Raw genomic sequence first — 17,874 nt, 5'->3', positions numbered from 1 at the left:
ACAGTCTCCTTCAGACTACAGAACCGCTATAATATCCAAAGGTAGTTTATCTTAATATCTTTTCTTTTTGAAGACATCTTTAAGTAAATGAACCAACTGCTTCAATGAAATGCAAAGTACAGTAGCCTCTAAGTGTATTTGCTAGCTAGCTGTGAAAACAGTGTTTTCATCATCTTACTGTAATACTTAGTGAAATATAACTACAGGTATTCAGTTAAAAACAATGCCAGCAATGAAGTAGGCTAAAATTCAAACCACGAAATGAAAATTGTTTTAGTTAAACACTTTTTAAGCTTGATTTATTCTACTGTAGCTTCTAATAAACGTTAGATTCAATCACTCCCTTGTAGAACTTAGATGTACAATAGTCATGCTACATAAAACCTTAAGACCTAATATGTACAGCACAATTAAACTTAAAGCAACAGGGAAATCAGGAATAATTTTCCCAAGAGCACTACATAGCAGAGAAATAAAATGGGCCATTTACCATTATACATCTACTCTCTATTAAGGCAGCTCTTGGAATTTCCTGCAGGGAAGACTACATATTTTACACTTCTAGTGGATGAATTTGCTAAGAACGTTTACTTTCTCTAGTTGTTAAAACTAATTTCCTCATGCCTATTTACAGACACACATTTTTAAAAAGCCAATCAATCAAAGTGAAATAAAACTACTGAGGAGTCCAAATGATTTTCAAGGTGGACCGCTTTGTTAATTTAAATCTTTATTTTTGCATTATGTTGTCAGGCTTCCAGATAGTACCTATCTTCTGCAGCCAAAGTACTGAAACTTGCAGGTGCCAGAGACTCAAGCTGCCTCAATGGAGGATATCCCAAAATATTTGTCCCAATGAGCAGATGCCTCATCACCTTCAGGCTGTTATAGAAACTTCTCCCACCACCACAAATGACTTTTTCTAGTAACCCAATCAAGTTCTTCTGCTTTGCCAGTTTCACAGGACAGCAGACAAGACTTTTTGGGCATGTAATCTTAGTATTTCGTATAACCTGTAGACATCTACGGGTGCCTTTGGATATAAGTTTGCACAAGTCTTTGTTTGCTATCAGGGTAACAAAGCTTGTTAAAATTCTACAAAAATCAGTGGACATCATTGGCTTCCAACATGCCTAGGCACCTGGCACAAATATGCTGAAGCGTAGCCATGCAGGCCCATATGCATGGTTAAAGGTAGTTACTCAAAAGGAATGACTGAAGTACTTGCTACTTGTGTGGAATTAGTCATGAAAACCATGTTTTGCAAAATGGGTATGAAGATGTAATGAGTCCGTTATAAATGGCTCAGTCTCTATAGCCTCACTGACAATATTGTTCTCATTCTTCTGTATATTTCTTTCCTCTGTATCCAACTCCATCCCCAGTAAGAAATATTCATAGGGTCCCAAGCCTATACTTCAGATAGCTCCTATAAATTCCCTTTCCTGCAATGACAAGACACAAGCAAACAAGTCACAGTACAAAACTATACCCAGCCTTTGTATGTTTTCCTAAGAATTTCCCAGTTGGACAAGATCTTGAACATCCTTTTCACACTTGCAACAAATTGCTTTTCAGAAAAATCTCTGCCCATTTGCTCATGGGAAACGTCGACCTCTTGGTAAAACAGTCTGCAATGAGCTTTTTTTGAAAAGCTGATAATAGCAAGCTGTCCTGAAAGCCTGGCCGGGGACCAGGAAGAGGTTACTAGGGCTCCCAGCTTGTACTAACAGGGGTTCAACCAAATAAACACAGCAGCTAGACATAAAACATAGGGGTCCCTGTTGATTGCAATCACTTTCAGAAGAAAAAGTAAGACATATTGGAGTACAACATATTCCAAAAGGAAACTTTTTTGGCTAAAGAAAGCCTGGTCAACATACCTTTACGTGTACACCAATATTTTTAGGCATTGAGGGTTTCATGACTGCTTTAGTTTGATGGAAAGAGCAATGATAATTTCAATACTGAATATTTTACAGGCCCCTTTGAGCTATGCGAGGGCATTTATAACACCAATACGAAGACTACCATACTAAAGCCAACACTATTCACATACAATTACACACACAGAGGGTATTATGGCAATGACATATATACCTCCTCTTATTTCAAAAAAGAGGCTTGAGATATGTATTGCAAAATATACTCAGAAATATTCTAGAGAGAAAGTAACATTTACAAAGAATTGATGTTACAAAATATTTTTCTTTTCACCCTTTTCCAAAATATACTACATACCACATCATTGCAATTTATCTATCTACAGATTTTTCTGAGAGTTTTATACTCCAATAACTGAGCATATGAACTTTCTGAAACATTAAGACATTTGTGTATGAGGGACTGCTTTCCACAATGCTGATATGCAGCACTGAACTCATGAATGTTCTATTAATTAGACAGAGCCATGACTATTAGGCCTGAACTTTTGACCCAGGCTAATATTTATTTTAAATAAACTAGGTATGTCTATTAAATAAGAAAGCAAGATGAGCCAAGATTAGTACTCCTATTGCCATGTATATGTCCAAACATATAAAAGTTGTCATGTGTCTCACAGAGCAAGTATGATTTGCTTGGTACCTATGAAGTATTAGGTATCCAAGATGTCAGACTCTACAATAGTTAAGGAGCACAATATTTTCTTCAAGTAAATTTATTTTAAAGCTACTGTTATTTTTTTTTTTCACACTAAACAAGATTAAATTGACCCAAATCATTTGAATTCTTGATTCAGCCTGAGTCATGTTATGTTGTACAATATTCCGTTACATCCCATCTGGTGTGATTTAACACTGCACAGTACAACAGAGTGAAATCAATTAAATGTATACTTCAGATAAATGCTATTACTTAAATTAGTTTGTAAAGGCGGGCCAACAGGTAACAGGCAATGTAGATTGGCAAGAAAATTAGATGAGTTATATCTCCTCTGCTTCCCAAATAACTCTTTGCTTGCTACCTAAAAAGAAACTGGCAATCTGACAAAAAACTTATTAGGCACTGAAAAGTTCTGTACCAGGATTGTGTGTGGAATGTGCTCTGAAGCACCTTCTGCTTATGAAGTCTAGATGTGTTCACAGTATGTAACAAAAAAATGTATAATTAATAGAGCAGAATATTAATCAACAGCAATCTGAAATATGAAAAACCTGCTTCAATCTATTATAATTTCTGGAAACATTTCATTTATGCTAGTTATAAATGGTAAATAGATACCTAGCTAACAAACTCTCAATCAACATCTGGTTAGCAGATAGGAATGGGAGTCACTTCTCATCTCAGTGTGCTAATTTTCTCAACATACTTTTATTTTTTTTAAGTCCCTGGAAGTGTTGCAAGTCAATTAAATCAATTCCACTCAGGGGTATGCAAAACACATTAAGAAAAGACGAGATCTCATCAGTTCTATGTTTTGACTGAGTATCAAAATGTTGCATGCACAAGCTCGTCTAAAAACCTTTCAAAATTGCTAGGAACATTTATGTGCAAGTCTTGCATGCCACAAGAGCAATGCATATTACAACTATGTTTATAAGCAAAGCCTAATATGCCTCTTGCAGATGTGAAACAGTATGAACAAAAGAAGCTCCCTGTGCACATTTTGTATTAAATATCAAGAATTTGAAAGAAATCCCATAAACCAAAAATGTATTGGTCACTACGGTTTTAGCTGTACCAGGTGCCAAAATCATACTAAGTTAAAATTAATTCCAAAGTCTTGTTGTTCATCATGATAGAGAAATATTAAAATGATTCCCCCCCTTCATTCTACTGAAATTACTTACATCATCTTGCTGAGATGTGGTCGAGTCCCAGATTCTAGTTTTTAGGCTTTTCTGATGTTTAAAACTTTGTTCATAAAAGCCTTTTCCACAGCCAATACTTTCTCAGTCCTTTTTATGCTGTCAGCATGACCCCATGCTCATCACAACTGTATCACCTATACTCCCTTCAGAATGCAAATAGGAGGATTCAACTTTTCTCAACTCATTATTTTTAACTAGCAATACCTATTTCTCAAGGAATCATTCCTTCCTCTTTGAACTTTCCAGATGAAGTCAGCCTCTGCGATGTTGTCTGCTCCTCCCACAAGTGGTCCCGAAAGCTTATACAGGCAGTTACCATTTCCTTCTTCAGAAGCCTTCTGAAAAATGCCCCTCCAATGTGTCAAGAATAAACATGTCAACATTCGGTAGCTAAGGGGAGATATAACTGGGAAGGTGGTTCACATTAGTTTGTCTAAATATCTCTGTAGTTACTCAAAAGGAATGACTGAAATACTTGCTACTTGTGTGGAATTAGTCATGAAAACCGTGTTTTGCAAAATGGGTATGAAGATGTAATAAGTCCATTATAAATGGCTCAGTCTCTATAGCATCACTGACAATATTGTTGTCAGAGAACAAAAATAAATGTATAAGACTATAAACATTTGGAATACTGAAACAATTTCAGGAATAAATTTGATAAAAGCTATTAGATCATGGAGTCCAGTTCTCTGCTATCACCGGAAAACTTGTGATAGAAAAATAATAACAACCTGTGAAGTTCTTTTGAGTCCATTACTATTGCTGAAAGCCAGAACATTCTTCTGTAGCATACTTTGTGTTGCTTAACTGATTGGATTGCACTGGACTTCTTCCGCTAGTTCTCCTTAGTTTGGGGAAATTAACTTATATACTTACATTAGCACAGACCAAACGCATGAGAACAATGTTCCTAAGAGTGGACAGGCTGTCAAGGCTACAATGCAACTATATATAACTACTTTGTCTCTGAATGTTAATAATTTATCAGAAGATACAACACTAAGTGTACTTATGACAATACTTATCAAAATTAACTGACATTTTTCATAACTGGAGAGGCAAAAAAAGTACATTTTTTCTAGAAGTTCAATTCATAATATATTGCTCTTATTAAAACTAAAAATTTATTAAAAGTAATTAACATAATTATCCTATTTACAACTGAATTAAAAAACTGAAAAACAAACCAGGAACATTTACAACCAAGTAACAGACTAAAAATAGAAAGGTTAGAGGAATTCAGATATACTTCATTCAAAACACTTGGCAAACATTTTTCCATCTCCTGGTACTACATTGGTAGTATCTATCCATGATAGCATATCTAAGAATAAACTGGCATCCTAATACTAAGCATGAACCCATTTTAATATTAACATCTGTTTGACTTGCTTCCAAATGAAAAACAATTTTAACATTAGGAAGTTTCAGTGAAAATAATTTAGTAGGTCAAAACAATTTTCCTAACTTTTGTATCACACAATTCTCATTAGAAAATTAAGACTGACTGTAGGTAAGCAATTTAAAGTAGCATCTAAAAATTACAGCACTGCTAATCCCCTTAAAGACTTGCACTGTCTGAAGTGTTAATCTGTTAGTCAAACACAGGGAAATGCTCACAAAGATTACGGCAAAAGGTATACTGTGCACCTCTCCATTCCCAAGTCCAAACAAAATTTCTTATTCATTTGTTGATATACAAGACATTTGTAAGCTTTAACAGGAGACAAAAAAAAAGAACTTATTTTATTTTAGAATTTAACAAAATCCTCTTATTTCCAAAAAGTGGTTCTTTTGCAAAAAATCATTACTGAGACAGACATCTTTCACACAGAACAATTCATAAGAGGAAAACGAAAGTCACCCTGTTCTCATCTGCTATCCATCAATCCTCCTTGAAATATGGATGAACTCAGAACTAAATCCTGTTTTTTTTCTTACAAACATGAAGTAAAAGATTTTTTGATGTCCTTGATTTAACACCCAATGCTACATTTCCTTCAGAAAGGCTTCTAACTAGGTTTCTTGGCACATCCTGTTCTTGCTTCCAGCTCCTCGTTTTAATTCCTAGTGAAGAAAGAAATGTTATTACACATAGCAGACACTCATTCAGTAAACATGATCAGAATTTGGCCTATCTGGATCTCCTTTTCAGAGCATGCCTAAGAATTTTTACACATATTTCTTGTCCTTATTGAAAGGCTAATTTTAATATACAAAAATTTAATTACTCTCAGCTCGGTAATCCAGTGTGCTAGTTGCCTAGAAAGTCCAGTGATTAGTCCCTCAATTGACATGAGATGCTACTAAAAAGGCATAGTGGTCTATATAAAAATGTAAAAATACGTGAAAATTTTATGAATCCTTATTATTATAGACCAGTATTGAAAAATGACCACTATGTCATTAGATAAAGTTTTGTCTATCTAATTCAAACACAGCTCTTCCTCTTAGTGATTTGGTCATATTTCATTCTTCTCCTGTCGTGCATGCTTTTGAAAATAAAATGTATTTTACATTCAGTTAAACTTTGAAGAATCAAAAGTCTATTCTCTATCTCAGAATGTGGTGCTTCATTACATAGTTTCTTAGTAATACCAGAGTAGTAATTGACTTGGTAACTTTGTAACCCAGTCTTTAGTAGTAGAAATTCATATCAAAGTAACTGTGTATGCACTTTGCCAAATAAGTAACTATTGGTTAGACAATGTTTAGCCTCAGATTTCCACTTTTCAGAAAGTTTATTGTGATAAAACTTCAACATTTCTCATGAATGGAAAATAATACATATCAATATGTACTTGCTCCCTCACATCAGTTCTTACATAAAAACACATATGTGCTGTAAAACTGGCAAATTGCCTATGCCACTGGGAAAAGCTACACGATTAGTCTATTTCATAAAGAACAGCAGACTAAAACTTTAAGCAATCTTTGATCTCCTCTGAACTGCTCAAGAAGTTGCACTAAGATAGATCATTAAGTGTATTTTTGAAGATAGAGAGGAAAAGGAGACAAGTGGGTAGAGATAAAAGGAAAATTGTGAGGATTTAGTGCATTAAAAGCTACTGCAGGTGCCAAGCAACTTACTGCCACGCACTAGGAGAGGCAGAGGTTTTTGGAAAGTTGTGAACAAAAGACCTTTGTGCACATTTACTGAAAAAATTGTTTGTAACTGATTTTGTTACAGTAAAGAGTTACACACCTCAGAGAGAAGCCATGTTATTGTAACAGACTTTCACAGAATACCACCTAATAGTATTATTATCAGCAATTTGTTAGATGCAAAATAACTCCTAAATATTGCTTTCAAATAATTTTTTCTCAGCTATTGTTTTGGCCCCAAATAGCCCCAAGTTTAATAAATCTCTGAAAAAACCCACATCTGTAAAAACAAATCAGTGTGGTGTTATAAAACAAAGGAAGCAGTTAAAAAACAGGTATGGAAATAATTAGAGGATTTTATTTCTTGATAAACCATGCTTGGCAAGGATAAAATTGGTAATAAAGTTCACCAAATTTCTCAACAAGTACACAAACGATTTTTGGTGGAAGACTTAACTTAACCCTTGGGAAAAGGTTTTCCCAACAAGCTTGTAGTAATGCTGAGTTTTGATTAAATACCATCTAGATAACTGGTTAGACATTCAGGTAATTTTTTTTAATGAGTGGATATACTATTCAGATCAATGGCTTAGTGTACTGATCACACCAATACATGTGTGAAATTGACAACACCTTGAGTATCAACCTTAATTTTGGACCTCCTGTACAAACACAGTTACCAATGCAGCGTCATACGTTCAAGTTTTGACACTTACCTGCCATTTTGGGTACTCGCAAAGCTCTATGGCTTAACAAGACCTCTTGTCGATTGCGTTTTGCAGAAACAGGGTTTTGGCCTAATCCAGTGTTTGACGCAGAACTGGAAAAATAGCCAGAAAAGAGTTTGTTTTCAGCAAAGTGATTAAGCTATATTACAGTAGTTTAGGCCTTGCAATGTAGAAATACATTAAACGATATTATCCAGTATTGGTAGTTTGTAACTGAATGCAAAGAATAAACTAATTTATTTATGATGTATATATATGGATATTATTCCCCTTTTTCTTTATTACAAACTTACAAGAATGTTTCAATTGTGAAAATAAGAACTAATGTTGCCACTTATGTCAAAATGGAGACTGATAAGCCACAGTTTTTTTGGAAACCACAGAAGCCAGTTTGATGGTCATTGCACACAAAAGAAACAATCTTAACGCATGTACGAAATCCTTGAAATGACCAAGCTGTGTTTATTGAACAAATTGCATTTTTTATTGCTACAATAATTTTTCTACAACCTCCAACACAGTTGGAGGGGGCGGCTTCATAGCAGACAATACTTTTCAGCTAAGCTGCAAGAAAGCTGTTACAGCTTCAAATTCATTAAAACAAAACCTCTATTTTATAGCCTTTTATGTGATGGACTTAAGCTCTACAGTGAAAATTATGAACCTATCTGATCTCGCCCTTTTACACTTGCCTTGCTAACTTCCCTGGTTCCACTCTCTAAGACAACCTCATAAACAAGGTAATTCTATTTATGTCCCAAGTTTCTATGCTTTTCCTATTCCTCTAATGATATTGTATTATTCCCACTTTATAGTCCCCTATCTTACATTAGTTTTCTTAAAAATAGTTTTCTGCCTAAATGAAAATATATAGCAAGCAGTAAAGACTAAGACGTGCCTTGTGCCAGTGGTAAGATCTATTCATGCATGCTTCTTGGTAGAGAAGTTATGCCAATAAGAATATAAAGCTATTTAGTAAAAGCAGCCTCTGTATTATGACTGACTTGTCTCTCATCTTGTGTCCTAGCAATACGACTGTTTCAAATTATATTTCTAAGGTAGAGAATATATCTGAAATTTATATTTTTATTCTAAAGTTACTAGGAAATGAATGACTGGAGTGAACTACTTCAAACAGGGAAAGCATGGAAGAGAAAAGGGAGAAAAAGTAGAGAAAGGAAGAGCATATTCTTTTCTTCCTTCACAACTAAGAGGCTTTAATTCCTTCTCTTCATCACCAACTGCTAGACAAAGCCATAAAGAATTTTGGTTTACAGACAGTTTACAGTCTGAGGCAGAAGAAATAATCCCCAAAAAAGAAATAAAAAAAAGTTGTGGGATTTTCCTGTAGTGTTATTCTAACTTGGAAACTCAGAAATACCTGTTTGAGACATAGAAGGAATGAGATAAAAGAGCAGAAAGTGCTAGTCTTTTGGGAAGAGATAAGCATATATAAGTTTGGAAATCATTACACAGTTATTACAAAAAAAGTACGCCTAAAGTCTGTCTTAGAACATTTACCTTAAGATAAATCAGGCTTCAAAAGTTCCCATACCTCTCCCTAAAGAGAATCTAGAAAACCAGCTCAGTTTCAGAGAGCAGGTGATTTATTTTGCTAAATTCATAATCAACTATTTGAAAAATTGAAAACGTGAGATGTGCCTCTTTTCTCATCTTAAAGCAATACAGTTTATTCCTTATCCTAGAGCAATCCTGGGAAAACAGTGTAGAATGATAATTAATAACAATTAGAACAGGAACATGAAATTGAATCAGGTAAATCTGTGATCTTCTAGGAAGATTTTCTATCTCAAAGATGCTAATAAACCAAAAAAGTGCTTAAGTTTCTTTCATGTCCTGTGATCTATCTATAGAACTTGTTCCAACAGTCTTGAAACATTCTTTAGAAGACTTATGATGTGGCAGCTCCACTCACTGTCTAGCAACAGGTGACTCATAATATGATTTAAAAAAAGCTTATATCAATTTTTTGAGGGGGAAAAAAAAAAAAAAAAAAAAAAAAAAAAAAAAAAAAGCTGTTTCATCAGTACTGACCTGATAGCTAATCCTTAAATACATTAACAAAAAGAAACAAAAAAGTACAATTCCACTTAGTATCTATTCAGTTTCAGCTTTTCTGCTGCTCCTACTAACAAGCCTCTTTCAGGGTCATAAAACAAAAGTGACAAAATGGGAGTTCTTCCCAGAGCAGACGACAAGAATGAAGTCATAGCTGAGACTGGAAACAAATTATCAGAAAAACAAAGGGACTGTTCATATAAGTATTGTTAAGCATTTTCTCCACTTTCCATTTTGGTAGTTTCTAATGTGTTCCAGCAAAGGCATAACATTTTCAAAGAAATTAGATTTTTTTAATTGATGATGGAATTTGTCTTTTCAGAATTATGTGCCATCTTTCTATTTTGAATAGATAGCAGATATGGAAGACACGATATTAATTTGTACTTGTTAAAATAACAGAAGTTCCTAAATTAAGAGTAAAATAAGATTCAACTCAACTTGCCAGGAGAAAAAAAAAAAATTAAATTGTCAAACATATTTGAGACAGAACATCTCATATGTAGGTCCAGATGACTTGTGTAAGAGGTTTTCAGATTTGAAATATAACACTGAAACTGAAGTGAGAACCTAAGAAATGAATACAAACTCATTTGTATAAGAGTTAGTTGAATCTTACCTTAATGCCTTTCTTTTTCTCTCAGCAGCAGAAGTCATTGCCATATATGAGGGCTTCTCAAGTACTGAAGTAGGATTTTTGTCTTTCAAGGAAGAGAGACCAAGTCTGAAACAAAAGAATTATATTTTTGTAAAACCTATTCTGCGTAGAAGTCAAGTGAAATTGTTCTTAACTGTAAATAAGTATATGTTAAGTAGAAAAACAATACCAGCAATTTGTTTCAATAATATTACTTGAAGCAGCTTCACAGGACTGCACAGACATGCTGTAGCTTTAACAATGGCATCTCTCAATGTCAAAGAGGTTAAGGTATCCATTTTACAGACAGGAAAAGTAAGGCTTAGAGAAAGTAACTTGCCTGAGGCATCACAAACAATTTCAAAAGTGCTGTATTTTCTTTTCAGTACATATCTTGTAAAATGGTAAGCTTTCAACTTCATCTGTTGCCACTAACATACCGTTCATTTCAAATAATGGCAGAATTGAATCTGATACTGATTAAAATTGAGGGTTTGATTTTCAAATTGATAGGTCTACAAATAAATTTGACATAAATGTAAAAACCCAGTTGTAAAGATAAACAGGATTAAATTGTTTGGGTAATATTCCTCACCCATATAAATAGATAATACCTTTGCAGAATGCTACCATTGCATGGCTGTGACTCCTTTATGGATGAGTCAGTAGATGGTTCCGTTGTTTCACCTGTCCCTTCATAGAGAATTACTGTTGAGTCCACGTCAGCTTCATCACACTCTGGGATTATGTCACATGTAGAGTCCATAATACTCGCCTTTTTCACTGGCATATCTATATTACATGCATTGACTTCCTGAAGGCCTGCAAGGTGTAAAGCTTTCTTTACCACGGTCTGTGTACAGCAGCTTTGTACTGGCTTTCTGCAAAATTCTGGTGTATACACAATAGGGCGGACCTCCTTGGTAAGAGAATCCTCCAGATGATGGAGACTGGACTGCTTGGATGCAGCAGGACTTTGAGTTGTGACTGGAGAGTCCATTAGCTTCCGCCTAATTCTTTTCTGTGGTGGTACTGCATATTCTACTATTTGTTGTGCATTTTTATTCATTTCTTGTGATGGTGTACCAAAAGTAGTACCTGTGCAACACAGACAACAATGGTTAGCATATTTACCTGTATTTACTACTTAAACCTTGCTTTTTCCCTCCTCTTCCCTGCTGAAATATGTTTATTAGCAGAAATTATTACAAATACTATTTATTTAATTTACATATTAATTTGGTCATATAACTGAAATTATTTCTATTGCAGCATTGTCCAGATGGTAGCATTTGTTCTGTGGCACTCAAAGTATTATAAATATGCATAGGCTGATATAGTTAATCCCAGAGATATTACAAGTAATCACAAGTTATGACACATGACAACAGGGAATGGAAAGAGTAAGAGTATTGAAAATGATCGCATTATCATGACACAACTTTAAATTTAATTTAAGATGGTACTATCACAGTAATCTACAGCTGCCTCCTGATCACGGCAACTTTTTCCTTAGCAAGTACCATGTAGTAGAATGAGAGAGACTGTTGTTAAAGGAAGGATATAGAATCACTTGGAGGGACAAAATTCTTTGACATTGCCAATGAGAAAGTAGTATTTTGGAAAAGGGGAAAGAAAGAAGTTACTTGGATCCTGTCATCTCAATATATCAACTCTGGAAAAAAGCTCTTTACTAAAACCCCCACCCTTAAAAATAACAAAGCAAGCATTGCAGCAGTAATTGGCCATTCCCATTCATCCCGATTTATACTATTTTTCTTGAAGTGTCATAATATTTTTATTTTCAAGCAGGTGGTAATAAAGGCAATTTCCAAAGTAAGAGAGAAAAGGCCTTTCTTTTATTCAAGTTTTCAGTAAAGGAGAATCATTTTAAGACACAGACCACTGTTCAAATGGCTAGGCTAGTGGTGACTTAAGTAGTTAATAACAAACTTAAGTTTTTTTGTTTTTTTGTTTTTTTTTTTAAAACAAATCAAGAGTAGGAGAGGGCTGTCGAAACCCCAAGTGCTTCTATATTTAACTTCCAGTGCAAATTTAAGAAATAAAGACTACTGTCCTTAAAATGTCTATGGATTGGCCCCACTTCAGCTGGTAGCCACAACATCATACTTCCCTTTTCTGCATTGCTTACTCCACTCCTGTGAGTAACTAAACTGTAAAAAGAGCTCCTGCTTTTTAAATTGCTGCATGTTACTCAAGAATTAACTATGGTATTCATATAAGAGTGTTGATAAATATTTATTTGTTCTAAAATTCCATTCCATTTTTGCCTCAGAGTAAGAAAGTTAGTTTGAACTCCTCAGTCTGAATGTTTCTTTAGTTCTCTCTCATGTGTTAACATTTACGGCATTTTAGCTGTTCCATAAATATTCTCTGAAGAGGAGAAAAATTGATTAAAAACACATATTGCATTATTCCCCCTCCCCAGTTTGATTTCGTACAAAAAAATAAAGCTTAAATGATTGTAGTCTTTCCTCTAACTGTTTGCCACTTCTCACCCCCCCCCGCTCTTAATTTGAACCTCATTGCTCAGTTGCAACCCAGTTTGCCATAGGCAAGAAGCTTTAAGAATGCCAGTTCCCCAAGTACACTCGGAAATCAGATGTCTTGGGGAAAAGGCCCAAATAAGAGCCTCATTGAAGGAAAGCCGTCAAAGGATAAAGGATGATCTCAGCACCAGTTTTTTTGTACACACTTTGGAAATAGAGATACCATATGATGGATTCCTCATGCCCAGCTTACATGAGATGATGCCCAATTAGAAGGTACAAATTAGAGCTGTGAGAAGATAGGAAAGGATTTACAGATTACCATGGGACCTAGACCTGTTCTGGGAGAACGGAATGGGTAGTATCAAAGCGTGTACAAGTAGCAAGTAAATTAGATGCTAATATATAGGCCACAAATCTATTCTATGTTGCCAGACCTTAATTCAATAATGAAACCATTGAAAAAACACAGCAAACATTTATTCCTCACTCATAGGCCTCAGTTTCAGAAAGAACAATGTTTAAACTATTATGGTTCAACAAATATGCAACATCTTATCCAACAATGCATAAACAATAAGAGCAGGTTAATTTAAGCTAAACTGCTTATGGGAAGACATGCCTGGACAATTACACGAACAATTACAATTCTATTATGCTGTTTTCAGCTTTGAAAAAATACAAATATGGAAAACTCAGGCCCAAGAGGTCTACTTGATGTGAAATAACTGAATTGTGAATTTGTGTGTGTATGTGCGCGCCTGTGTACAGTTCACTTCACTATATATATATATATGTGTGTGTAAAGGTGGTTGGGTTTTTTTGTGTGGTGGTTTTTTTTTTTTTAATTAAAATGCAAAATACCTTATTTTCTCATACCTAATCTTAGTCTAATTCATGGTCAGCATTCACCAGGTAAAGTGCAGCAGGTTGTTGAGACACAGTAGCTTGCTTGTAATCTAAACACTAAACTAATTCAGAATATTCTCCATGAGCAGCGAAACAGAAAGGGTAGTAAAACAGGGCCCGTGTGTTCCCCCAAAATTTTCACCTCCACCAGAAATAATATAGGCCTACTTTGATGAAGGCATTTTTCTCTCAGACTTAGTAGGATTTTGTTCATAACAAGCAAGAAACTTATTTATGAACCATTTTCAATATGTACTCTATGACACTATCAACAATGCTATGCTTCATTAGTGTGCTTGCTCTTTAATTTTGGTTTCATGAGTACAATATTATTCTTCTCTGTCCTTTTTTCTTTCAAAAAAAAAAAAAAATTTCTAGTCATCACAACCAAAAATTGAGGCCAAAACTTTCTTTTAAAGATTTTTTGACAGCTTATATTCTTAAATAAAAGAATAAGCTTTATCTAAGGATTCCAATCTAGTGTTTGAAATAACTATCCGTTAAACATTTCAGGACACATTTAAAAAAATAGTAATTTATTAGATTTTTCTCCTGCATACATGCATCTGAGAATGTGTGTTTCGGGGAAAATAATGGCTAGAATTCTATTTGTCTTTTGTTACGTTAGGACAGGAAGTTTCCAGTTTCAGAAAGTTTGCTTACTGTAAGACACTGAGGTTTTGCTAATGTCCTAAAGTTACTAGAAAGGAAGTCTGATGGAGAAACATTTTGGTGAGCGTGCCAAGTTTTAGAAGCTTCTCCAGGACTAAATACTGGAAGCCTTTTTAAACTAACTGTAAATGCAGGCATTTAAACCATGAACTAAATAGGTAAAGAACACAAAAGTATTGCCAACATTAATAATTTGTTGAATTTCATCATAATGAACAGTATTTCATACTGTAATACAAGTACATTACTAAAAAGACAGCTGCAGCAATTCTATATAGGGCAAATATAAGCTGTTAGTAAAAACCCAGACCTATTTTTAAAACCTATTTATTTCTGGAATGAAACTCACTGTAAAACAAAGTTAAAACAAAACTAGCTTTTCTTGCCAGTTAAGTATTGGAAAGCATATAAAATATTCAAGAAGCATCCCTTCTCATAGCTTTTTGTGAAAGCAATAAGTTGCTCCTAACACAGTAAACAAGAAAGTAAACAAAACCATCACCAGCAACGTTGTATTTAATTTGGCTTCACTAAGTAACATAAGCCAAATATGATGTGACAAAAAACCCAACCCCAACACCCCAATTCCATGTTAGCTTGCTGTTATACTCTATATAGCACCAGTTATGATCTAAAGTAAACATAAATACAGCAAGAAAAACATTTAAACCCACAAAATAAAGGAATGATAGTGGTTTTATTCCTGTCTTAATAAGGAAGCAAGATACTGAAGCCAGTTGCTAATTTTTTGCAGGTGCTTTTAATAGCTGCCATTGAGAAGTTTAAATAAAATGGGGTCCGACAACAATAGCTGCTACAAAAACACTACTCCTATAGATTTCAGCTGACTTCAAATGGTCATGATATCAAAAGCGTTTCTCCTTAACCCCCCCCCATATTTCTTTGGTTTTTTTGCGAGAACTGATTTTCAAATACTTCAAAGGCTACTCCATATTATTATTTAAAACATCGATATTCAGAGGCATACTTTAAGATATATATATATATATATAAAAATTCTTATTGAAAGAGAAAATTTAGTTCCACAAGCTGACACAGAAGTACTACGCCTCAAACTGAAACACCATACCTTTTCTTTCCTAATTACTAAATTCATGCAATTTTAGCATAATTTTGTCTAAAAAAGCACTGAATATTTCAGCAAACAATTTTAGAAAATGTGGTCATGTGTTACTATGCGGCTTCTATGGCAACAGGACAGCTAAAACTAGGGAGAACTAGTTCCCCTAAATCCTATTCAAGAAGGGAAAAAGAAAAAGCTCCAGAACAAGGGACTTAAAACATTTAAGTGGCAAATACAAACTTCCAGTATTAAAGCAACACAGAAGAGACATTCATTTCATAGCGGGTCACACCTACTGAAACCAAAGTATTTGTATGACAATTTTAGGCAATGCTTTCTCCCAGGATACTCAATTTTAACATGATATTGTTGAGTGCTTGTAGGTGGGATGCATGTATACGCTACGTGTTTTCGGACATGCTTTATTTTATTGCCTAAATATTCCAAAGAGTAAACACAGAAAATTGAGACAACAGTACATTCCTAGCTAGGAACAACTGAGGTAATACATAATACATTAATAAAATATCACAGATGATGTTAATGAGACATTATTTTATTTCCTGTAGCAACAAACAGTAGAGACCCCATTTGTATCCCATACTAATTTTAACACTAAGAGCACTATTTACCTCCAACAGAACAGTTATACTGTTGAACTCACTGCAGTATACTGTGGCAAATCCCATAAGTATAAATGGGTTACAAAATACAGATTTGACAAACTTAGAAGATATCTACTGGCAATTATTCCAATGTGATTGGTTCAATGGGATTTCCCATTGCATTGGAACTGAAAACTGCAAGTCACCTGACTCCAGATTTGTCCTGTTACCGCTGTCTGTCTTTGGAGTGCGTTACTGGCAACTACTAAATACAGGGTACTGAAGGTGACACAGTGGTGGACCAAGTATGGCTCTTCAAATTTTCTTAACAAACAAATCCAAACAGTTCCTGAATGGATGTCTAATGCTAATCATTAAGTGTTGTCATTACTTTTCTACTGAAAGACAAAGAAACACGTTCCAGCTCTTAAGAAAGTCTCCAGAACTGTTCCACAGCAAGGCAGGGGAATTATAATGTTTACGGTTTGTATTTGCTTCACATTTTATGGCCAGTTCAATCTTTTGCATCAGAATGATCATCATGATTCACTGATATTAAGTTTACTTTTTATTTCATAAACAAAAATGAATCACTATATGCTTTACAGAAACATCTGCAGTTAACCTGATGGGGTAGATTAAAAGAAAAATTTTGAAGTTGTATTTCTTTAGCTAGCGCTTTCAGCTACAAACACTTGTCTTGAAAAAATAAGCATTATTGCAAATATATTTTAGAGAATAGTTCACATATTTGCTGATCCTTAATTTCAGGCTGATAGTTATAAAATATAATTGTCAGAATTCTTTCAGATATTACTTTTCTTAAGAGATTCACTCAGAAATTAAAAATAAAAGTTATCTTCCACTCACCAACCACCCCATATCAAATGGTATGAGGTGGTTTTGGTCATTAGTTTGTTGCATTATCTGTCCCAAAAGACTACTCAGAAGAACTGATTTATCAGTAGAGAAACATAACAATATTAGATATTTACAGCCCTGTGAGTTAGTAGGAAAAGCAGAACGCAGTATTTGTGAAACATGAGTCACAGCAAAAGCGAGTAGAGTTCATGACAAATACTCTTTTGAATTGGGTTAGTTCTAAATTGACATTTGGGACAAAATAATGGCCAAGACTTCTCTTCTTCTGGAACTCATGTTAATATATGCATAAGGGGATTATTTCTGGAAACTGTGCTAAATTAAAGTCTACCAGGTTGTTCTGCTAAAGTGAAATCAAATATTAATGTATTCATTTCAATAAACATTTCTGGGCTACCAGTGATTGATCCAATTACAATACTAATCATACATTTTCATTCTTTTAACAACTGACTCATGGAATTCCAAATTACAAATGAGGTCTGGTGAATGCATTTCAATTATTTAATATTCATGTGACCCAAAGGCATCACTGTGATGGCCAGTTTCACAACAGTTTTGCAAACAACAGCTGTGAACTGAAAAAGGCTAAAATCCAGGCTGCATCCTTGTGAGTCCCAGTGGTCAGGTGTACTATTTTACACAGCATGAGAAAAATACTTAGTCATATAGACAGTGTGAAAAAGCTGCTCAATACAAGACAAATCTTTCCTATATACAAGACACATGCTTCTCCTACTCTTAATCAAGTCTTTTACTACATATAACTACACCCCAATTTTTCCTGCCATGCAAAATAATAAATTGACTTTACTTTCGGATGTTTGTGACAAGGGGAGGTAATGGAC

The 17,874-nt window shown here is 34.5% G+C and overlaps 1 protein-coding gene across 2 annotated transcripts in view; it reads right to left on the bottom strand.

Annotated features, from left to right (window-relative positions):
- Positions 1–5,535: 5,535 nt before the first annotated feature.
- KIF18A (kinesin family member 18A) overlaps positions 5,536–17,874 on the bottom strand; it is a 44,199-nt gene continuing 31,860 nt past the window's right edge. For both annotated transcript variants that reach the window (XM_041129214.1, XM_030038920.2), the window contains exons 14-17: positions 10,979–11,462; positions 10,347–10,451; positions 7,637–7,740; positions 5,536–5,882 (exon numbers count right to left, since the gene is read on the bottom strand). In XM_041129214.1, the coding sequence (XP_040985148.1) occupies positions 5,734–5,882; positions 7,637–7,740; positions 10,347–10,451; positions 10,979–11,462 (842 nt within the window). In that variant the 3' untranslated portion in view covers positions 5,536–5,733. The remainder of the gene's footprint in view (positions 5,883–7,636; positions 7,741–10,346; positions 10,452–10,978; positions 11,463–17,874) is intronic.

Source organism: Aquila chrysaetos, chromosome 16 (genome assembly GCF_900496995.4).
Source record: "Aquila chrysaetos chrysaetos chromosome 16, bAquChr1.4, whole genome shotgun sequence".
Classification (NCBI taxonomy): Eukaryota; Metazoa; Chordata; class Aves; order Accipitriformes; family Accipitridae; genus Aquila; species Aquila chrysaetos.
The sequence above is the reverse complement of the archived record's forward strand: the minus strand, read 5'-3'. Positions and strand labels throughout refer to the sequence as shown.